The 24278-nt window shown below is 41.5% G+C and overlaps 1 protein-coding gene across 2 annotated transcripts in view; it reads right to left on the minus strand.

Annotated features, from left to right (window-relative positions):
• The window catches only part of ITSN1 (intersectin 1), a 159719-nt gene extending 135699 nt beyond the window's left edge, over positions 1-24020 (minus strand). For both annotated transcript variants that reach the window (XM_044913500.1, XM_044913508.1), the window contains exons 1-5: positions 23959-24020; positions 20896-20988; positions 19229-19292; positions 7249-7409; positions 1033-1212 (exon numbers count right to left, since the gene is read on the minus strand). In XM_044913500.1, coding sequence (XP_044769435.1) covers positions 1033-1212; positions 7249-7409; positions 19229-19292; positions 20896-20988; positions 23959-23986 — 526 coding nt within the window. In that variant the 5' untranslated portion in view covers positions 23987-24020. The remainder of the gene's footprint in view (positions 1-1032; positions 1213-7248; positions 7410-19228; positions 19293-20895; positions 20989-23958) is intronic.
• Between the last annotated feature and the right edge of the window lie 258 nt (positions 24021-24278).

The raw sequence follows: 24278 nt of genomic DNA on the forward strand, positions 1-24278 counted from the left end.
TCAGGTCATGATCTCGGGGTCGAGGGATCAAGCCCCGAATCAGGCTCCACACTCAGCAGAGTCTGCTTGTGCCTCTCCCTCTGCTCTCTCTCAAATAAATAAAATCTTTTTTTCTTTAAAGATTTTATTTATTTATTTGACAGAGAGGGAGAGCGAGCGAGCACACAAGCAGGGGGAGCAGCAGAGGGAGAGAGAGAAGCAGGCGTCCCGCTGAGCAGGGAGCCCGATGCGGGGCTCGATCCCAGGACCCCGGGATCGTGACCTGAGCCGAAGGCAGACGCTTAACCCACTGAGCCACCCAGGTGCCCCTAAATAAATAAAATCTGTAAAAAAAAATACTTCCCACATTGGATAAGAATTTACTAAGATTTGTAGACCACATCTACAGTTTATGCTTTCTTTTCACTAACGGGAAAAGACTTTTAAGTCTCAAAATGAAATTAACTACACCAGGAACTTTTTAATCCTTTCCTTCAATGAAGAGCAGGTAATACTCCACCCTTAATGTATCTAGCCATTTAATAAATGTCCTTCTCCCTTCCACCTCATTCACTACACCTCCTCAAAAAAAAAAAAAAAAAAAGGAATATGCAGTGTTCCTTCTTCTCCCCCCACATAATCCTACTCCTAAAGGGAATGGCTTATTTATCAGCAATTCATTGGAGCTGAAGAAAAGTAGTCGCTTACTTATGGAAATAGTAAATGTTCGATTACTACCCAAACTTGACTTGCTCTTGTCAAGCCCTGGAAACGAAGTTAGGCTCTTGGTTTTAGCTGTTGAGTTGACCTTCGCCCATAATGGTACCAGAGCTCCATCATTTCATTCTCCTTTACTTCTCCCTGGCCTAGCAGAGCCCACTTACTATGTCGGAAAAAAAATGAGATATTAAATTTGAAAAAGGAAGATACGTTCCTCTGGAACCAAATGCCACTCACATATAATCAGAAAGTGAAGACAGAAGATTTAGCTAGAAGGAAGAGTTAAGATACACGTTGTAAAAATTCAGTCTGCGAGTGCATCAGGTCACGTACCAGGATGAGCAAATGCAGGGAGAGGCTGTATGACAGGGGGAGCCCCGTTAGCCAGGGGAGGCACTGCTGCTGTAGGAACAGAAGATACTAGAGGTGGAGACATCCCCACAACTGGAACGGGTCCGATTGGCACTGAAGCGACGGCTGCGAGCGGCGGCATGCCGGCCATACCTCCTATACCTAGGAAGGAAGAATTCCGACAAAACTCACGCGCAATCACTGGTGCACATTCAACGATAATTAAGCCAAGAGTGTTTGAAGAAACAAATCACTTCCCAGTTGTAATACAGTCCCATTTAAAATATAAATTCAGAAAAAAATACATATATAAATTCAGATTAATCATTTTGGTGAATACCAAAAATTATGTCAAGGATCACATCATAAGGGCACAAGACCCAACTTGAAGAGGAACCTATGGGCCAAAGTTGAGGATCAATAAGAATAGTAACTATAATGGAATGAGAATTAAATTTATGAATTCATAATGATATTTAAAAACAAAAAAAAAAATCCTAATTGGCCATCATAGGTAATAAATGTATTCTGAAAACTAGTATAAATAAACGAGGAAAAGAAATGAAGCATCCACCCTGCCTTTCCTTTACATACTGAACCTCAGAGTAACCAAACATTTGACAGGGAAGTTTCTCTTTATAGAAGTATTCTAACCAGAGTGAAGAAATGATAGAATGAAATAAATGTTTCCTTCCTTTTTTGTTTCTTTGTCTGAGCTTGTGATACTGTGACATAGTAAGAAATACATATCTGGTCTTGGTCCCCAGTTCCCGGTTCCTGGTTCCTGGTTCCTGGTTCCTGGCAGAGCTCCTAAAACCCTTGTGATTTCCTGACTCACAGGAACATCTTTTGTTACAACATTTGGTCTTTGCCCCTGGTTCCTGACAGAGGAGCTTCTAAGACCCCTGGAATCTCTGGAGTGGTAAGAGTGTCTTTTTGTATTCGGATAGGGTGACTTGGTGGCTGGGGACCCCTAAACAGATGCAGGACAGAAGCTGGTCATGGGCAAGACCACAGCATGGTTAGTGGGGTGCAACTTTCGATCCTATCCCAGCCCCCCCACCTCCACACAGACCTCAGGGGAGGGTAGAGGGGCTGGAGACTGAGCTAATCAATGGCCAAGGAAGGATGTAATCAATCACACCTATGTAATGAAGCTTCCATAAAAACTCCTACACTATAGGGTTTGGAGAACTGCCACGCTGGAAAACACAAGCACATGCTGGGAGGGTGGCACACCTCAACTCCATGGGGACAGAAGCTCTTCCACTCAGGACCCTTCGGGGCCTCGCTCTTATATACCTCTTCATGAGCCTACACATCTGTATGTATCCTTCCTTATATCCTTTACAACAAACCTTCCTTGAGTTTTGTGAGCTGTTCTAGCAAATTACAGAAAGGGGAAGGAGGGTGTGTGGGAGCCTCTGACTTTGTAGTCAGGTTGGACAGAAGTATGGGTACCCTGGGTACCCAGCGCTTGTGATTCATGTGTGAAGTGAGGGCAGTGTCATGGGACTGGGCCCTTGCACCCGTGGAATCTGACATTAACTCCAGCAGTTACCATCAGAGTTGAGTTTAATTATAAGATAATAAGTTAGTGTCCAGAGAGTTGGAAAATTGGGTGGCGTGGTTCTTCTGGACACAAAATTCTTGGCTTAGTCTTTCCTTGATAATCCTAAATATGTCACTCCATTTTCTTCTGAGATAAAGCACTGCTGTAGGGAAGTCTGAAGATATTCTAATTTTCTTTCCCTTGTAAGTCATGTGCTTCCTTTTTCTACATACCCAAATAATTTTTTGTTTTACTAACATTTATCTTAGTGCTGGTTTCTCCAGGCTGATATTCTCGAGCACATGATAATCTTCTTTCAAACACAGTTTCAAATCCTTTATTTCCAGGAAGTTGTCTTCAACTAGTCTTTACCGTTTGTTCTCTTCCCTTGCTTTGGTTCCCTTCTTTAGGGACTCCAACTATATTCAATTTCCTTTGCCTTCAATATTGGTCACTTTTTCTCAAATCCTTATTATCTCTTGTTAATTTTGTTTTCATTCTTGAAATCTTCCTCTTTACACCTTCTGTTTCTCTTCCAATAGCATCTCTTGTGCTGCTTCTAGTTTGGTCTCCATTTCTGAAATGACTTTTTTTTTTCTTTCCCCGTCTTTCCTGAGTTCTGGCACCTTGTTTCCGAGGCTTTAAAATTCTGACTGTGTTGGTCTTCCGTGACTTGTGTCATCTTCTTAGTATTTTTTTAGCTTGTTTTGAAATCGCAGGTTACCGGGGCACCATCATTCTTCACAGGGGTGTTATTCAGCTCTTTCTTCTCCTTTTTCTAATAATAACTTTGTGTGGGATTTGACCTTGCCTGATACTTCCTGTAGCTCATTTTTATGTGAGTCTTGCTTCCTGGGATTTCCAGCCTCTATTCTCCACCCCCACGTTAGTCTGGACCTTCTCCTTCTTTCGTGTCTGTGTCGCTGCCCTGCTCAATTTGGATTCCACTCCCAGTCATTTCTCCTCAGTGTGGGGATTTGTCACAAGTGGAAGCCTTGTTGGGCCAGCTTTTAAATAGCTGCTACGAAGATCATCATCCTCTTACCAACTGACTAACTTTCCTGAATGAGTATTTTCTAAATATTTCTAAAGAAATGCATCTAACGGAGGCTGTGTTTTGGATACATCTCTCTTGAGTATGCTAAATCTTAATTCCTGAAATTTTCCCACCTCTCCTCAACCATTGGGTTTTCCCTGTCTTCTCTAAAAATGCAGGGGCACTTCCCATCCTAAACACAGCCTTCAGCTGACATGCTCCTCCAGGTTTCTCTCTCCTTCACAGTAAAACTCTCCCCTCTTCTAAGCCTCCAATCAGGCTTTTGTCTCTACCACTCCAATGAAACTACTTTTCAAGGTCATCTTTGTCAAATCCAATCACTTTTCTGTCCTAGTCTTCCTCAGTCTCTCAGAAGCAGCTCAAACAATAGAATGCTCCCTCCTTGAAAAATGTTTTCTTGGCTATTAGGACACCAACCTCCTCTTGCTTCTTCCCTTTTACTACATCTCTAAATGTCACAGCATGGCAAGGCTTGGTCCCAGGTCTTCTGCCTGCTCTAGCTACACATTCTAAGATATTTCATCCATTCCCAGGGCTTTCAATGCTATCTATATTCAAATTCTCCCAGAGCTGATGGATCCCTCCTCTGAGATCCAGACCCATGGATTCATCTGCCTCCTTGGAAATCCACTAAACCCCTCACACTTAACAAGATCAAAACCTGATTTACTTTTCCTCCAAAAATCCCTGCTCAGTGGGGAGCCTGCTTCTCCCTCTCCCTCTGCCTGCCTCTCTGCCTACTTGTGTTCTCTCTCTCTGTCAAATAAATAAGTAAAATCTTAAAAAAAAAAAAAAAGGGATTATTCTGTGTGTAATATTCTTACCTCCACTGAAGGAAGAAGATACCAGGCACACTCACAGAATTTCCTGGAATACAGCTGGCTGCCCTTAGGGAAGTCACACTATCACTCACTACATCCCCTTTCCTCTCAACAGAGGAAAGTTGAAGAAAATGGTTGCTCAACCCCCAGCTAGGCTTAATTCCACATGTTAACATGTGCCTCAGCTCCCATGCAGACCACAAACCGTGGAACAGTGACGTTCCATGCCACCCATATGGTTTGGTGAGAATGAAGGTGGGAAGAGAGAAGGTAGTAAGGAAACCAAGAGCCTTTGAAAAACTGTATGTCTGGACAGGCTCTATCTCCCTCTTTAGGAATATGCAAACTGTTCACCTTCTTGGAATCTCGGTTCTCTCATTCATGTAAGAGGGCTAATAATTTCTGCGGATTTTAGGGTTATTGTTGTGACCAAATAAAATACGATTCGTGAAGGTATAAGATGTCAAACGGCCAGGAAATGCATGGTCAGGGAATTTTCACTATTAACTAGAAAATAATGATCCTAGTAACAAATGATTTTCTTCTCAAGTAGCCACATAAGAAGTGTAAAAAAAAAAAATCATCTTGGGTTGAGCTGAGAGGTGGTAACTAGAAATACTAGCAAAGGTCAGATGTTTGAGCAAAGCTAAGCAAACCTGGTTAGGACACAACGTACTTTTAAGTTCTCTCATGTTCGGATATTGTCTGGTGATTAGCCTCTTGAAAATAATTTACTGAGGATGTCAATGTGACGAAAAGGAGGGGGAGGAAAGGCAGTGGAGAAGCCCCACAGAGGAGCTCAGGACTGACTGGCAGAATGGCGGCTCAGAAATCCCAGGTTCCCTTGGAGGCAGGGGCAGCTCACTTAAGCAGCAGTAAAACCCACTGGGGCAAGCGAGGCTGCAACCTCATGGAAATAAATCAGCAGTGACTCTAGAGCGGCAAGTGCTGCTGCAGAATGGAATAAGAGAAGACATATTAAATGTTAGGGGAAGAATCTCTGACCCCCGGGGTTTGAGGGGAAAAGAGGAAACGGGATGCCTCTGGTTATTTGACTCTCTGTCCCCCCTGAGGTATCTTCTTGCAGCACCAGAAGGGAAGCCAAAAGAAAACCCAATACCCTTTAGCTGTTTTAACCCATGGGTCCTGACCAAAGGTTGGCTACAGGGACCTTCAGGGATTCAGAGCCACCTGCACTTAAATAAGCTGGCTAACTAAGGACTGAGGGCTGTGAACACACGATGGACAAGGCCGACAGGGCCCTGGTCACGTGGAACGGTCTGTATGTACTCCTCACCTCTGCTCTTCCTAGCCTTTGCTCATGCGTGATCTCCTGAGTTTCTTTCTTTCTCTTGGATCACGATCCTTCTTGCCTGAACCCAAACCTGCACCCTTCCCTTTATGACCACAAGTCTTGTGGCTAAACCTCACCAAAAGAAAGGCAATGCATAGTTTTTAATTGTAAATCTATTAAGTAAAACTACAGCATTTATTTATCTCAGCTTATCATTAATTGTATCAGAGACAACCTCCCTTACTCTTGACTGCCCCCTCCCAAACCTACTTCATATCACCTGTCATCAGATCTATCAGGAGGGAAGGGAAACTCTGGCCACAATTTCTGTGTTTTGTTAAAACTGTCTAAGAATTTTCTGATGAATCAGATATTAGATCTGATTACTGTAATCTTTAAATCAACCTAAATCATTAAAGTCTAGGGTGAGAACAGAGAAGAAATCAGAACTCTTGGTGACCTTAGTCAATTAATTACTGATTACTTTTTAAGAAAAATATCTGGCTAAAAGGTATCTTTTTACCGAATTGTGTTTTAAACTGAGATACCATTTATTTTGTCCTGCTTCATTTTGTTCCAAGAAAGCATTTAATGTAGCCAGTTGTCTCAATACTATGAATTTAAAAACATGTTGCTAGATACCATTATCCAAAGGAGCTGTGTAGCCGCAGGGGAAAACAGAGGCTATGCAAACAGAAAGCCGAAGGGAAGGATAGGGCATTGTGAAGGGTCAAGGACGCAGTAAAAGCAATGAAAAGACCCAAGATGCAGTAGCAGACCAAGTGTATTCCTTTTACCCTGACCGTCTGGACCTTTGCTTTCATTCTGATTACTAGCATCTGTTAAAAAGAAAACCACAGGACCCAAATGGGGTCACTCGGGCCAAGTCACCAAACCTGGGGCTTAATACCCAAGCTAACGGCAGGGTCAACCTCCCCCAGCAACACTGCCTTAAGCAGTCGGTCAGGAATTTTCAGATCAGCACCAGGGAGGTCATCTGTCCCAGGGGCCCTCTCCATCCCCCAAAGGAAGACGAGGTAATTGACGTGATAAAACCCCCTGTCCTTCCACTCCAGGGAAAGTGATCTTGCCAGGTACAATACTTTCTTTTCTTTTGCTAACAACTTCCTTGCCCCACCCTCCTTCCTGTAAAAACCTTCCATTTCAGACAACTGTGAGCTCCTCTCTACTTGCTCCAAGGGATGCTGCCCAATTCAGGAACCACTTAGTAAAGTCAATTACAACTTCAAATTTACTCAGGTGAACTTTTGCTCTTTAACACATGCTAGGGTTCGAATGTGAACATGGTCTTCTCCTCCAGCATTATCCGCCTGCAGAGGACCAGGACCATCATTTTTTGGACAGAACTGCCTCCTAGAGTATCACAAGGCTACAAACTGCAGAGGGGAAAAGGGGAAAAATTATTTTTAAGATCTACAAAGAAATATAGGAACCAAGTCCTTTTCAGACTTACCAAAGGCTGGTGCACTAGAAATAGCAACGGGCTGCTGTTTCATGACAGGGGGAAGTGCAGAAGGGAGCTGATATCCTTGCAGCTTGAGTTTGATGAGTTTCATAGCTATGGAAAACTCCACTTGATCCATTCGTCCATCATTGTTCATATCAGCTAGTGCCCTGCAAACCAACATCGAGGGCGAGGAATGACTCTGACCATAAAAGAACCTTTCCTAAACCACCCTTCCCACCCACACTTGTCAGCCCTGGGGCAAACAGAAGAGAAGAAAACCAAACAGACCAAACCAAACCAAAACTTGTTTACCAAGCTATAGGGAGTAACCTGGGAATACTGACAAGGTTTTGTATAAAAGTAAAATACTTTCTATTGTGTTATTCTTTACTGATAGGATACATGAAGTACTTTTTAGTCTGAATGCCAGGATATGCACTTTGGATATCAAATGGGATTCTTTTTGAGGTGGGGAAAAATGTTCTAAAGTTGGATAGTGGCCATGACTGCATGACTCTGTGAACACACTAAAAACCAGTGAATTATACATTTAAAAAGGGTGAATTTTATTGTGTGAATTATGTCACAATAAAGATGTTAGGGGAAGGGGCACCTGGCTGGCTCAGGGTCAGGAGTTCAAGCCCCATGTTTCCCCTAAAAAGTTATTAGGGGGAAAGGGTAGGAAAAGAGAGTTTATTTCTATGGATACTTCACCAGACAGCACCAACTCCTCTGTGGGGTTCCACAAACCTCACCATGGAGACTATGCTACGATATAGTTCTACTACCTTTAAAGATGTGAACATTAATTAAATGAGCCTACACATGTAAAAATGGTACTCAGGCATAAATGATCAAGTGTAACTTGCAATGAGTATTTTCCTCCCCAGGTTTTAATTTTTATTTTTTCTTTCTTTCCTTTCTTTCTTTCTTTTTTTTTTTTAACTGAAGTAGATTTGACAATGTTATGTTAGTTTCAGGTGCAATGAGCTTTAAGCATAGTCTCTCAAAGAAATTTAATAAGCAAAAGAAAAGGTTTTTACAAGTGGAAATGACTTCATGCAAACTACAACTGTGCATATTCACAATTAACCTCTTTTTTAATTTTTCTTTTTTTTTTTTTTAATTTTATTTATTTGACATAGAGACAGAGAGAGAGGGAACACAAGCAGGAGGAGTAGGAGAGGGAGAAGCAGGCTTCCAGCTGAGCAGGGAGCCTGATGCGGGGCTCCATCCCAGGATGCTGGGATCATGACCTGAGCTGAAGGCAGACGCTTAACTGTCTGAGCCACCCAGGTGCCCCCTTTTTAAATTTTTTTAGTTAACATGTATTGTTTCAGGGGTACCGGTCTGTGATTCATCCGTCTTACACAAAACCCAGTGCTCACCACAACACACACCCTCCCCAATGTCCATCACCCGGCCACCCCCCTCCCCTCCAGCAGCCCTCAGTTTGTTTCCTAAGATTAGGAGTCTCCTATGGTTTGTCTCCCTCTCTGGTTTTGTTCTGTTTCATTTTTCAACTCTTCTGCATGAAAAATGTTCATCCCTTGGGGCGCCTGGGTGGCTCAGTCAGTTAAGTGTCTGCCTTCGGCTCAAGTCATGAAACCAGGGCCCTGAGATCAAGCGACACACTGGGCTCCCTGCTCAGCAGGAAGCCTGCTTCTCCCTCTCCTCCCTGTTCATGCTCTCTCTCGCTATCTCTGTCTCTCTCTCTCAAATAAATAAATAAAATCTTAAAAAAAAATGTTCATCCAGATCTCATTTTTTAGTCTAGATATTAAAAATGTTAAAATGATTTTTTTAAAACCGATCTACTTTATTTGAAACAAGTGATAAGACCAGCTACTCCAATTAAATTACCATGACTAGCCATCTTTTAAATGAGCCATATCTAAGTAGTGTCCAAAAAAAGACAATTAAGTTTGAAAGAAAATTATCCTATATTGCCGGAGTTAACTCAAGGAAAGAAAACATAAAACACAATGAAAAGCATGACATACAACAAATATTAAAAATCTCTATAAGCTGTTAAGAGTCAACACTATTCTTTTAAAAAGTAAAAAAAAAAAAGGGGCGCCTAGGTGGCTCAGTCAGTTAAGCACCTGCCTTCAGCTCAGGTCATGATCCTAGGGTCCTGGGATCAAGCACCAAGGCATTCTCCCTCTCCCTCTGCCTCTGCCTGACACTCCCCCCTACTTGGGCTCTCTCTGTCAAATAAATAAACAAATAAAATCTTTAAAAAAAAAAAGGTAAGAAAAAGTCATCAAGTGGGAGATGGGCTACAGAAACCACATTTGTGCCTCAGGTAGGTGCAGACCTCGGCTCTCCTGCAGTCAATGATCCCCTCCGGCAAACCCCACCAGTGGAGTCCAAATTCCATTCACCAGTAGTGAGCCTGAGGGTCATTCTGCATATGGACCTTGGTCACTTGAATTCGTACATGAACTGCTCATTCACATCCTTTGTTAATAAGTTTTCTGATGGACTACGTGTCTTTTTCTTGTCAGTTTATAAAAGATCATTGTATGTTACATATCCACTGTTTATCTGTCAATTGTTGATTTTTAAAAATTTATCATTGGTCTATTTGTGTATAATATCTTTACTGTAAGAAAGTCTACATTTTTATACCATATGATTTCGCTTACACGTGGAATCCAAAAAACAAAACGAACAAACAAAATGGAAACAGACTCATACATGTCAAGTCACTGTTACACACTTGAAATTAATATAATACAACTTTTATTAAATAATCCAGCCTCTTCTCACGGAACTAAAAAATACTTTTGCTGTATATTATGTTCATGTGAAGTGATACCTATTTCTGGATTATCTACTCTGAACAATTCCCAGTTCAATAAGACAGTGATCTGATCATACTGACTCCATGGTACAGTCTAGTATCTGGCAAGACTTTTCTTTTCTTGGGGCGCCTGGGTGGCTCAGTCGGTGAAGCGTCTGACTCTTGATTTTGGCTCAGGTCATGATCTCAGGGTCATGAGATGACGCGCCATGTCGGCTCCCTGCTCAGTGCAGAGTCTGCTTGTCCGCCCTCTGTTCCTCCCCCGACTCGCTCTCTCACTCTCTCTCTCAAATAAATAAATAAATAAATAAATAAAATCTAAAAAATAACTTATTTTCTTAAATTTTGTTCAGCTATTCACAGATGTTAGTTTTCTTCCCTATGAATTTTAAAGATCATTTATCTATTCTACAAACAACCCTACTGGGATCCAAGCTGCAACTGCATTAAAGAGCCCACCAAAGACAATAGTATGTCTGTCTATCTGTTCAAATTTACAAATATTTCCTTTAATAAGATTAGATAACTTTGGGGGCACCTGGGTGGCTAAGTCACTTAAGAGTCGGTTAAGCACCAGACTCTTGATTTTGTGTCAGGTCGCGATCTCAGGGTCATGGGATCAGTCCCCATGTGGGGCTCCCCACTTAGCAGGGAGTCTGCTTGAGATTCTCTCTCTCAATCTCCCTCTGCCCCTGCCACCCCATTCTCTCTCTTTCTCTAAAATAAATGAAAAATAAATCTGTTTTTAAGAAGGATTGATCACTTTTTTTTACGTAAGTACTTTTCTTTTTTAAATTTTTTTAAAGATTTTATTTTATTGATTGATTGAGAGATAGAGAGAGAAAGAGAATGCCAACAGGGAACGGGGCACAGACAGAAGGAGAGTAGGCTCCACACTGAGCCCGGAGCCCGATGTAGGGCTCAATCCCATGACCCTGAGATCATGAACTGATCTGAAACCAAGAGTCGGACGCTTATAGCTGACCGAGCCACCCAGGCACCCCAGTCACTTTTCTTATTAAATGTATTCTTGGGAGTTTTATCATTTCCATCACTATTTTATTTTATTTATTTATTTTTTCCATCACTATTTTAAATGGAACATTTCCCCGTTTCCATATTTCGGTACTTACTTCCAGCATAGAGAAAAATTTTGCTTTTAACAATCATTTATGCTATATTCAGCTATCTCACCAAACTTCTATAAATATTATTTTTTTAACCTAAAATCTCTTAAGTTTGTTAAATATATTATTACATAACTAGCAAAAAAGAGTTAACTTTCGTTTCCATTATTTATACACTTCCTCTTTTTTATTGGTCTTACTGCCTCTAAGACATTATTGAATGTGTGAGCATCCTGCTAAGTTCTGGATTTCAATGAAAGGGCTGCAGTGTTTCACTGTTTAGAGTAACATTTGGTAGTGATCTTTAGAAAGTAACCTAACATATTTAAAAAGTTTCCTTTCTACATATTAGAAATGGTTACTATATATATATATATTTTTTTTTTAATCAAATGCCTACTCAGCATCTGCTGATCTGATCACACTTCCTTTTATCTGTTGCTATAATATTAAGAGAATGCCTTGATTCTGAACCAAACTTGCATCCCTGGCATAAACTCAAGTTGGTCATAATTTTGAATATATTGTGGAATTCTATTTGCTAAGATTTTGTTTTGATTTTTGTATCTATATTCATAATTGAGACTGGTCTCTGGTTGTTTTATTTTTGTAACTATCTTTCAGGTTTTATAAAGGAAGTTAAATAAGTAAAACGAGAGGTCAACTTTCGTTCTTTTCCTAAGTTTTTCTAAAAAGATATTCAGCTGTATCAGATGGTTCTCAGGGAAGAAAAAACTTGCCAACAATCAACATCAACATGCATACTTAAAAAAAAAAAAAAATCAAGCAGAGAGATTCTCACTCCCTATTCCCAACATCACAGCCCCCCAAAACATATTTTCTAATGAGAAACAAATATCCAATGTGGGATAATGACTAGTTGGGGGAGAAGAGACTTGCTAGTACCATAAGAGTTTAATTAGAACAATTTCATGTCTCTAAAAACCTTCCACTGAAGTGCCTCAGTGGGAGAGGAGATGAGACATATAATTCTCAAGTTCCAGGTGCTTGACTTTAAGCCACCCACCACAATCCCACATTTTTTCTGAAAATTTTGCGTGATCTTTCTTAAAACCTGTTTCCCTCAACTAACAGAACATTAAGTGTTGGGACTCATTGATAGTGGTAACTCAAAGGACTTTATGCAAATACAGCAGTTACTGCTACAAAGCTCAGCTTTCTCCCCACTCCCCTCTCCCAATGAAAAAGCTGGAACTCTGGAAGAGCTGAAATTCTATTTCTCTAGGTTTCTCTGCAAAAAAACCACCTCAGCTCTGCCATCCACTTTCATCTCCCATCTATAGTTTACTCATGTCTAATAATTCCCCTGAAAGATGAACTAAAAGGCTAGGAATCCTAAAATTAAATTCACAAAATTTCCAAAGTAAAAAAATACATATGCAAAAAACAAGCTTAAGTCAAACAATTACTGTATATGACTCTTAAAAACGAACTAACCTTAAATACATAGCACACATACATAGCAACAGGCAGGGCTGAGATGAGAAGGGGACCACAGGGATGCCAAAATCTTAAGGGACAAATAAACCACGTGTCCCTCTCATGCACTTTAGGTTACAACTCCAAATGAAGGGAAATCTGGCAACATCTACAGAACTACCTATGCATTTACTGTTTGACCTAGCAAATCCATTCATAGGAATTTACCCTGAAGATACACCAACAATATAAAAATGTTTATGATTTAGTTCATTCATTGCTACATTATTCGAAATAACTGTAACACGCACACACACAGGAGACTGGTTGAATATACTAAAGTGTATTTTCTACAATGAGTACTATGTAACTGCAGGAAAAAAAGAGAGAAAGAAAGACATCTCTGTGGAATGATACCAGTGATTTCCAGAATGTGTTAAGTGAGAAAAGCAAAGAACACAGGAACATTTAAAGGCGGTAACCTTTAAATAAGAAGGAAGAGGAAATAATTAAAATTTAGATACACACACATGATGTATTATGAAGCTGTTTTTTCCACAAAAATAAACAAAGGAAAGATGATAAACTAATTCAGTAGATGAGCAGAGGGACGAAGTGATATATATAGAGAGACTATAGAGTTACAGACTGAGGATACAGTCTCTCTGCATTCCTTTTGGTACAGTGTTGGCTTTTGGAACCTTGTTAATGTATGACGTATTCAGAAATAAAATTAAGTCCACAAAGGAGATCCCTAAACTGAATAAAAACAAAAACAAATCAACCCAACCCTATTTTAAGTAAATCGCATACCCAAAGAGAAGGAGTAACAGAGGACTTCACGTATCCTCAGTCTATAACCAACAAGAAGTATGAAGTACTTCTGAACTCCAGGGACTGTTTGGGCAGCGGACCTGAGTGTGGCAATGCTGAAGGTACTCTTTATTCTAGGACTAAAGAACAAGACCAGCCTCCGCTCACGCACCTCATTCCCTGCGCCGGAGCTGAAAGCCTGTGGGTCTTTAGGGCCCACCTCACCCACAGAGGCTGCTCACGGATACCCACCTCTCACTGTGCAGATCAATCCAGCCTACTCGCTCATTCATTCATTTGCTTTTTTATTCATCCAACAAGTAATTCTTGAGGGCGGCACCTACTAAAGTCTAGGCCCTTTCTAGGAATTGATGTTAGTACTGTGACAAAGACAGGAGAAGGTTCCTGCCCTCACAGAGCTGATATTTTAGGACAAGTAGACGCTAAATGAGAAAACTAATCAAATTCTTCCCCGTGATGTTAGTGCTGTTCAGAAATAAAACGAGGTAGTGGGGAAGAGAAGACGGTGGGTAGGAGCAGGTGGGCAGAAGGAACTACTCTAGATGAGTGGTCAGGAAGTACTTCTCTGAAACCAGAAGAGTACTCAGCCAGCCAGCTGTGTGAGAATCTCGAAGAACCAAAGAACCGTATTACAGATTACAAGAGGAAATAACAAGCGCAAGGCCCCAGAGGCAAGGAGGAGCCTGGCCCATATCAACAGAGAAAAGGTCGGATGAAAAAGGGCCAGAGCCAGCTCCAGTTGGGAGCCTAGACAGGACTTTTGGGTTTTCTTCTTAATGGGGAGTTTAAAATGGATTTACTTTTTCCAAAGACAGTGTGGGAGCTGTATTGAGAATGAAATCTAAAGGGGCAAGTGTGAGAAAGACTCCAGGAGAAATGCTGACCGGTGGGCCCAGGTGGGATGACAAATGAGGACAGTAGCAATGGAGACAGAAAGAAATGGCCAAATGGGGGGAAAGTCTGTAAATGGAACCAAACGAATGCGCTGATGGACTGAATGCGTAGGGTGAGGAAAAAAGAGGAGACAAGCGTGGCTCCCAGCAGCCGGACAGATGCTCGATTCTATGAACTGAGGACGGAGGGGATGAGGGATGCAGGAGTGGGGAACAAGAGTCCAGGATGCCTTTCTTTCTTTTTTTTTTTTTTTTTTGGTGAGTTTGGCAAATTGATCTTGTTGGGGGCTGAAGGTTCCTTTGACATATACACAGAAGTGTCCTAAGGAACTAGTTGTTACACAGCTGTTGGCCCTGCCTCCACGCCCCACCCTTGAACAGACCACCAAGCTGTTCTCGTATTTGCGATTATATCTCCGGCTCCTGCCTTCTCTCTCAGGGCCCACACCCAGGTGGGCCTCCCTTCCCCTCATTTCTCGCCTCAGAAGCCTCCAATCTCCATTTCTGTGGCCCCTCCTGCCTCTGATGCCAAGGCCTTCTTGATTCAGCCTCTTTACTTCTTGGACCATCAAGGCTCCTGTCCATCCCCCTCTGCTTTCTTCTCTTCCCTCTGCACACTAGGCCAAGGTTGGAACAACTTTAAGTATCCGAAATTGCCAAAAGAATACAAGATATTTGCCAGTTTCCTTCCAGTTCCTTATTAGCAAGAGAATTTCTAGGAAGCTATACCATCTTTGGCCACTGTTCGACTTTGGCATTACACACATGGACTTGACTCCGTCCTCTGAGAATTCAGGTTTTCTTGTATTATTAATTGGAAATTGGACTGGAAAGATAAGTAGCCCCAAAGTGTCAGTAGGTTATAGTTTAAAAGTTCACAAACTAGGGGAGCCTGGGTGGAGTGGTTGGTTAAGAGTCCGACTCGTGATCTCTGTGTTGTGAGTTCAAGCCCTGCACTGGGCTCCCTGCTGGGCATGGAGCCTACTTAAAAAAATAGATAAATAAGGGCGCCTGGGTGGCTCAGTCGGTTGAGCGTCTGCCTTCGGCTCAGGTCATGGTCCCAGGGTCCTGGGCTCGAGCCCCGCATCGGGCTCCCCGCTCCTTGGGAGCCTGTTTCTCTCTCCCTCTCTCTCTCTCTGTCTCTCATGAATAAATAAAATCTTCTAAAAAAATTTAAAAAATAGATAAATGAATGAATGAATAAATAAATAAATGTTCACAAACTAGTTAACTGGAATATAGTTTCTACCTGGAACAAAAATTGTACAGGTGTGTAACACATATTCCCCAGGAGTCCATATCACTCATGTATTCACACTGAGGTCCATAGCAAAGAAATTAATGCCCAGAGAGAGAGAGACTATTATAGTTTCTTTTTTTTTTTTAAGATTTTACTTATTTATTTGACAGAGACAGAGATAGCAAGAGCAGGAACACAAGCAGCGGGAGTGGGAGAGGGAGAAGCCGGCTTCCCCCCGAGGAGGGAGCCCGATGTGGGGCTCAATCCCAGGACCCTGGGATCATGACCTGAGCCGAAGGCAGACGCTTAACGACAGAGCCACCCAGGCACCCACTATTATAGTTTCTAACTCTCAATCCCAAATTTTCTTCTACCCCACATGACTGACAAAGGGACTCCCCAAACCTTCAGACTCAAACCCACTCCTCTTTCTACCAAAAGTGGCACTGGCCTTTCCTGGGACCCCACCAGAAAAACCGTAAGAGAACACAAGATTAGCACAGAGACGGGGAGTGAAAACCATTTCACTGGATCAGCTGTTATTATTTATACATTTAAAAAAGGTTCTTCTCACAAACAATGAATCATGGAACACTACATCAAAAACTAATGATGTAATGTATGGTGATTAACATAACAATAAAAAATTTTTTTAAAAAATGTTCTTCTGACACACACACAGAAGTGTCCTAAGGAACTAGTTGTTACACAGCTGTTGGCCCTGCCCGCCACGCCCCACCCTTGAACAGACCACCAAGCTGTTCTCGTATTTGCGATTATATTTCTGGCTCCTGCCTTCTCTCTCAGGGCTAACTCTGAAGAAGTCAGGTATTGCTCAGGGTACTAAGTGAATAAGTATCAGAGGTAGTGCTGAAAGACAGATCTTACTCATAATTTGCACTACACTATTCCATCATCTTAGCAGGACATCTGTGGTTCATGAAATCTATGACTCCTCAAAGATATTTCTTCTGGGAAAAGATACTTGGAGGTGTGCTTCCCTCCCCGCAATAACAATTCTTGATAAAAGGAAAACACGCCATCACAAATTTATTTAAGAAAATGTCAGAAAAAATTAAAGATAAAGAACAGTTTTGACTCAAGCAAGACTGCCAATTCCTCATCTTTGTTGTTAATAAAAATTTTCACTATAAAAATAATAAGTTGAGGGGCGCCTGGGTGGCTCTGTCGGTTAAGCGTCTGCCTTCGGCTCAGGTCATGATCCCAGGGTCCTGGGATCGAGCCCCGCATCGGGCTCCCTGCTCAGTGGGAAGCCTGCTTCTCCCTCTCCCACTCCCCCTGCTTGTGTTCCCTCTCTCACTGTCTCTCTCTGTCAAATAAATAAAATCTTTAAAAAATAATAATAATAATAAGTTGAAAAAATGACCTTATTATGCTTTGCTAAAAACAGTTTGGAAAGCTGAAAACTGTCTTAACTGAAACAAAGTGAAATTTACTAGATGATACTTTATTTTTCTTCACTACGCTTACTATCATGTGACAATATTTATACTATTAACTATATCCTTTCACCAGACTGCAATTTCTATGAAAGCATGGATTTTGTCTATTCTGTTCACTGCTGCATCCCAAGCACCTACAATAGTCACTGACCCATAGAAGACATGCAATAAATATTTTTCCACTGTTGCATGAATAAATGTAATGAGAGATTTTCCTGCAGCACATACACATCATAAAACTGCTTCCTGAATGAACATTCATAAATTGGGAATATGACCTAAAAGAATTCAATGGAAGAAGTTATGCCTGAGAAAGGAAGGTTGTAGTAAGCAACCTTGACTGCTGGTGTGAAGTACAATCATATACCAGAACACAAAGCAAAAGAAATCTTCTTACACTTAACACAGATGTCACATGTCTCTCGAATTTAAACTCAGGCACTTAACTGCCAGGTCAGTGCCCCTGTGCTCACATGAGCATGAGTTCTTGCTCTATCCTCCACTTCCCCACCCCTTGGCAAAACTTTTACTTTATTTTATTTATTTATTTTTTTTAAAGATTTTATTTATTTGATAGAGAGAGACATAGTGAGAGAGGGAACACAAGTAGGGGGAGTGGGAGAGGGAGAAGCAGGCTTCCCACGGAGCAGGGAGCCCGATGCGGGGCTTGATCCCAGGACCCTGGGATCATGACCTGAGCCGAAGGCAGACGCTTAACGACTGAGCCACCCAGGCGCCCCTACCTTTTACTTTATTTTAAAAGCCATTCCAAAAACCTTGGTTATGTGACTTTCCCAGCTCAAAGTGGATCAGAAGTAAGAGCTAGAAGGGCATCATAGGAGGAGGCTCACCAATCGGAAGAGACGGTCTGGCAGCCAATATGCTGACAACCAGGAAAAAGAACATAAAGCAGACACCAAAAAAAGCGCAGGAATCTGGTATCATTTAGTTTCAATTCAAATTTATCCATATACAAATATATACATATATTTCCCATGAGAGGTTTGCTATTCAGAACACGGTAAATGATTTTCATACTGACATTGGTAATCAAGCTTGGACTACGTTCTATAGACTCTGCTTGAAGGCCACAGGGACTATGTCAATCTTTATTAATTTCCATTAAATTGTTAAGAAAGGTCGTTCATTTCGGGGGACAAGCAATTAGCTGGACAATTTAGTTATGGGGACTACCCAGTCCCTGATGATGACAGCAGGCACCGTTTTGGGTTTTGTTTTGAGGGCCCATTGGCCTATTACACGCTGGGCCCCACACTAAGTCATTTATATACAGTTTTTTACACAGTCCTTTCTATACGGCCAATTTTTCCAACAAACTTGTCAGGAAAATACATCTGCCCATTTTCTAGATTAAAAAACAGAGGTTAGAGAGGATGAATACATGTTCAAATCATAAAGACCGAATGTAGTGCAGCTGGGATTCAAACACAGGTGTGTGACCGCAAATCCTGTCCTCTTTCTACTACACAGCGAGCTGCCCGTACAACGCTAATAAACCCTGGAAATGAAGTATTAATTGCAAGAAACGCACGGTGCGAGGAAAATGTGACTTCTTGGCAAGAGACCTCAGCGTGGCATGACCAAAGTCATAAACCTAAAATCCAAACTATTTGCCACTCTTTTTTATTGTCCCTTTCTCTCCTGTAGGTTCAAAAGACCGAATGCTTATTTGTGATCAAGGAATCAAGTTAATCAAGGAATTCAACATTATTTATTATGCATTTGCCTTGTACAACACTATAATAAATACAAGTTAATTTCACTATTCCGAGGGCTGTTTCACTACTAACCCTCAAATATTTTCCTTACCTTGTGGTCAAAGATACAGAACCACTGCATTATAGAGCAAGAAATGTGGGACATTCAGATGAGTATGGGTGATGTAGATGAAGCCAAAATAAACTAATGAGAAAATATCAAAATGTAGATTTCTCCACTGGAAATTCAGGTTTTTGACAGTGTTACCCTACAAATGTCACCACTTTTTCTTTTTTTCTTTAATGTTCCACATCGAAAGATACTTTTCACAAGTATTCTCTGGTAAGAAGTAGTAGAGTATTTCAGACTAGAGATTTATGTTCGCCTTCAAGATCGTAAGAAATCATATTACTGGAATATTTTATTTTACCTCCTTCTGCTTATGTGAAGTTCCAACTTACCATATCTGTGCTAAAACAGGTTGAGGTAACCCAGATTGAAAAAAAAAGTTTCTAGCTTGATCACCTGTAAATTAAATAGAAAAAGTTTCAGAAAAGAAACAGCTGACAGATATATTCTTACAGTAAAATTGCAAAAATAAGAGGCTAGTAATTCTGCAAATACAGACTTAAATATACGATAAGAGCCAAATGGTAAGTCTATAAGCAACAGTAAAATGAATCCATCAGATTCACTGACGAATTCCCTGACTTTAGAACACTTTAAAAATTCAAAAAAAAGGGCCTATCAAGTGCAGGGGTAGATTGTCCACTTTAATTAACCTGCTATTAAGTAACATGGGAACAGCTATACATGACAATACACATCTATAGGAATCCTCAAGAAACTGATGACCCACACTTCTACTTTTTTAAGTTCTCTGCGACTCTTAATATCTACACTTCAAATTGTCAGTGCTTCTGCTATATTTATGGGGTAAAAGTAACAATATTTACAAGATTCACAGCAACAATTAAGAATTGGGTGCCTGGGTGGCTCAGTTAGTTAAGCATTTGCCCTCGGCTCAGGTCATGATCCCAGGGTCCTGGGATCCAGTTCCGTGTCAGGCTCCCTGCTCAGCAGGGAGCCTGCTTCTCCCTCTCCCACTCCCCCTGCTTGTGCTCTCTCTCTCTGTCAAAATAAATTTAAAAAATCTTTAAAAAAAAATTGAGAATTAATAATTTAAAGAGAACTGTGATACACACACACACACAAACAAGTCCCCAGGAAATCTAGATCCCATTTTTCCTAAAGCTATCTCCTGTAGGATAACCCAACAGAAAAGATAATAGAAAAGGCAGGGGCACCTGGGGGCCTCAGTCAGTTCAGCAACCGACTCTTGCTTTCAGCTGGAGTCACGATCTCGGGGTCCTGGGATCAGCCCTCACGTCAGGCTCCGTGCTCAGCACAGAGTCTTCTTGTCCCACTCCCTCCTCCTCTCCCCCGTCCCTCCCTCATGGGCATGCTCTCTCTCTCTCTCTCAAATGAATGAATAAATAAATAAATAAATCTTAAAAAAGAAAACAAAATGCAAACTACAAAAGGAACAATAAGAGAACTCTGTTGTTTTAAGTATTCAGAATCTGTTCATTTATTTGTATTTCCCAAACCAGTTCAAGATCAGAATTAAACAAGCATTTTAGCTCAAGGACCATAGTCCATTGCTTTACTACTTAAAGAATATGGTCCAGGGGTGCCTGGGTGGCTCAGTTGGTTAAGCGACTGCCTTCGGCTCAGGTCATGATCCTGGAGTCCCTGGATCGAGTCCCGCATCGGACTTCCTGCTCGGCGGGGAGTCTGCTTCTCCCTCTGACCCTCCTCCCTCTCATGCTCTCTGTCTCCCATTCTCTCTCTCAGATAAATAAATAAAATCTTTAAAAAAAAAAAAAAAGAATATGGTCCACTGACCTTTACCAATTCCCGTAAGTGTTATGCCCACAACAAGTGGCTTGACATCCATAAAGGGATGCAAACAGGTTTGAATGCAGTACAGGTAAAGCAACTGAAAAAACACAGGCCCAGATGTCCACCTGGGTCATATGTGCCCACCTTAGCTTTGCAAAATGGATTTTCCACAGATATATGCACCACTGATAAGTAAAAATATAAAAATGCTGATTCCAATTACCAGTAATAAATCCAGATATTGGCTTTAAACTATGGAACTGTTGATCATGCTTCGCTCTTTCTTCTACAGTTATGGCCCAGATATCCAGGCTGCCTATAAACCAAAGAAAAGAAAAATTATTCAGTGCAAAAAGAATAATAAAGTGCTCACATGCACTATCTCCCTAGTACTTCCAGATTCTTTCATTAGGTTATCAATTATTTGATTAATCAACATCTGTTTGTCCTTGGAAGTTATGCATATAAGTTAGAAAATTAAAAGTAAAACAGGCCAAAATAAGAAAGATACTGGCACAAATTCTTTTTTTAAAAACTTATCCCGTAATCTTGTAGCTAGCAGGACTATATAGAGATATAAATTAACAGCCATTTATTTACATAAACTCAAGCAACAATCCAATTTAAAACTACATTCTCAGGTGTTTTATTTTTTCTTTTTTTTATTTGCGAGAGAGAGAAAGAGAGACAGAGAGCATGAGAGGGAGGAGGGTCAGAGGGAGAAGCAGACTCCCCGCCGAGCAGGGAGCCCGATGCGGGACTCGATCCCGGGACTCCCGGATCATGACCTGAGCCGAAGGCAGTCGCTTAACCTACTGAGCCACCCAGGCGCCCCTCAGGTGTTTTAAACGTCACAGGAGAGGGCGCCTGGGTGGCTCAGTCGTTAAGCATCTGCCTTCGGCTCGGGTCATATCCCAGGGTCCTGGGATCGAGCCCCACATCAGGCTCCCTGCTCAGCGGGAAGCCTGCTTCTCCCTCTCCCACTCTGCCTGCTTGTGTTCCCTCTCTCACTGTGTCTCTCTGTCAAATAAATAAAAATAAATAAATCTTTAAATGTCACAGGAGAGGGGCGCCTGGGTGGCTCAGTTGGTTAAGCGACTGCCTTCGGCTCAGGTCATGATCCTGGAGTCCCTGGATTGAGTCCCGCATCGGGCTTCCTGCTTGGCAGGGAGCCTGCTTTTCCCTCTGACCCTCCCCCCTCTCACGTGCTCTCTCTCTCTCTCATTCTGTCTCAAATAAATAAATAAAATCTTTAAAAAAAAAAAATGTCACAGGAGAAAGTCAGGAATGAAGCAGAGTTTCACAATTCGTATCGCAAGTGATTCCATGAAAATCTTTTTGGAGTGACAAAAATATTGAAATACTGGATTGTAGTGGTGATTACTCAACTCTGTAAAGTTACTAAAAGTCACTGAATTGTACAGTTAAAACTGGTGCATTTTATGGTATGTAAACTATACCTCAATAAAGATGTGTTTAAAAATGGGTATCCTGGAAAAAGATAAAGGCAAACTGAAGAGAATGGGATTTGGGTTCTCCTTCAGTTTCAGCTCTAAGACTGACCAGATGCCCCTTCACTTCTGAGATCTTCCTCGCTTTCATCCTAGGTCTCCTCAGTGTCATCCAAAATAATTTTAGATTACATAGATGAAAGACCTTCAAAAGTTCAGATACTCTCCAAAAAGGTGGGAACAGGCAATATGTATGTTTCATACAAAATACGAATGTGACTGGCACAAAAGCAAAATGTCTGAATGTCGCGCCTCCCCTCTCCATGTTGTCCAGTCGGACAGTGACAGGAAGAGTGAGATTCAGTCAGTCGCTGGAAACATAGTTCCTGGCTGCCTCCTATATGCCAGTCACTGTGTCAGACATCAGAGACACCGTAGTGACCGAAGAAAGATATGATCCCTTCTCAGAGGCCTCATAATCCTGCAACTTCTACTGCCCTGTTGAAATCCGTCCCCAGATGGGGCGCCTGGGTGGCTCAGTCGTTACGCGTCTGCCTTTGGCTCAGGTCATGATCCCAGGGTCCTGGGATCGAGCCCCACATCGGGCTCCCTGCTCTGCGGGAAGCCTGCTTCTCCCTCTCCCATTCCCCCTGCTTGTGTTCCCTCTCTCGCTGTGTCTCTCTCTGTCAAATAAATAAATAAAATCTTTAAAAAAAAAAAGAAAGAAAGAAATCCGTCCCCAGAATTATAAACTAAAGCAACAGCAAAAACACAACAGAACACAAACCTGCTCAGTAACTAAGAAGGGGGACAAAAATAAAACAATAATGCTAATAGTGGTGAAAAGTTTGCAGGGCTCTGTGCTGGAATTCCACAGGGACTTTGACAAATGTGATCAGAGGGGTAGTGATTTGTGCCTCGCTCTCCTCATGACTGGATCAGACAGTTGCCAAAAAGCAGCCAATAATAATGGCGTCCTCTCTTTAAACAAAACAAAACAAAAACCTGGCCAGTAAGCAAAACTAGTATTTAACACTTTCATCATAATATTAGGAAAAATTACCCGAAAAAAACCATTTTATGCAGATTCATATGTTTTAAGCAGATAAAGTAAAACAAATGTCCTGCTTCCAATTCAGGCTTTGGGAAAAGTACAGAATAAATGACTCAGTCACTTTAACAAATACAATGTGAAGAGAAAACAGTGAAAGGCACAGGAGACACGTGAACTGAGAGCAATGTCTGGACCCTGAATTGAACCGACAAACCATAACAAAAAAAGGTCTGAAGACTGTCAGGGAAATTCTGACACTGACTTGATAGTTGAGGATATTAAGGAATTACTGTGAATTTTATAGGTATGATAATGGTATCATAGTTATGTCTTTAAGAGTTTTCACATCTTTCAGAAACACACGCTGAAATATTTGTGGGTGAAATGAAATGATGCCTGGGAGTTGCTTCCAAGGAATCCAGATGAAACAATACTAAAAATAGGGTTCAGAGGGGCGCCTGGCTGGCTCAGTCAGTTAAGCGTCTGCCTTGGGCTCAGGTCATGATCCAGGGGGTCCAGGATGGAGCCCTGAGTCAGGCTCCTTGCTCAGCAGGGAGTCTGCTTCTCTCTCTGCCCCTCCCTCCTGCTCTGCTCTCTCTCAAATAAATAAATAAAATCTTAAAAAAAAAACAAAAAAGGATCTCAGGGCACCTGGCTGGCTCAGTCGGTAGAGCATGTGACTCTTGATCTCAGGGTCACTGGGCATGGAGCCTACTTTAAAGAAAAGAAAAAAGAAAGAGGTCTCGAATAAATTAAAAAAGGAAAATCTCTGAAAACTTACCTCCAAAAGGTGTTAGAAACTGAGCCATGGTTCTGTCACTTTTACCTTGCTAATCGACGCCTGTAATTGAAATACAACATTTAAGTTTCTGAAAACTTCATTTCCTATATACATATAAACACACTAACACGCTGTCTTTAGTGATCAGAAACTGAGAGCAGCACCAGCGCTCGGGAACAGCACTACAAATCAAAGTTACAACCAAGGGGTTCATTCATTCATTGTCTGCAGTGTCCTAGCGCCAGGTACGATGACAGGCACTGCGGAACGCTGATGCAAGACTCTCCGGAAACAAGAGGCTTTCAGTCTGGTGAGTGACA

Source organism: Neomonachus schauinslandi, chromosome 1 (assembly GCF_002201575.2).
Source record: "Neomonachus schauinslandi chromosome 1, ASM220157v2, whole genome shotgun sequence".
In the NCBI taxonomy this organism is placed as follows: Eukaryota; Metazoa; Chordata; class Mammalia; order Carnivora; family Phocidae; genus Neomonachus; species Neomonachus schauinslandi.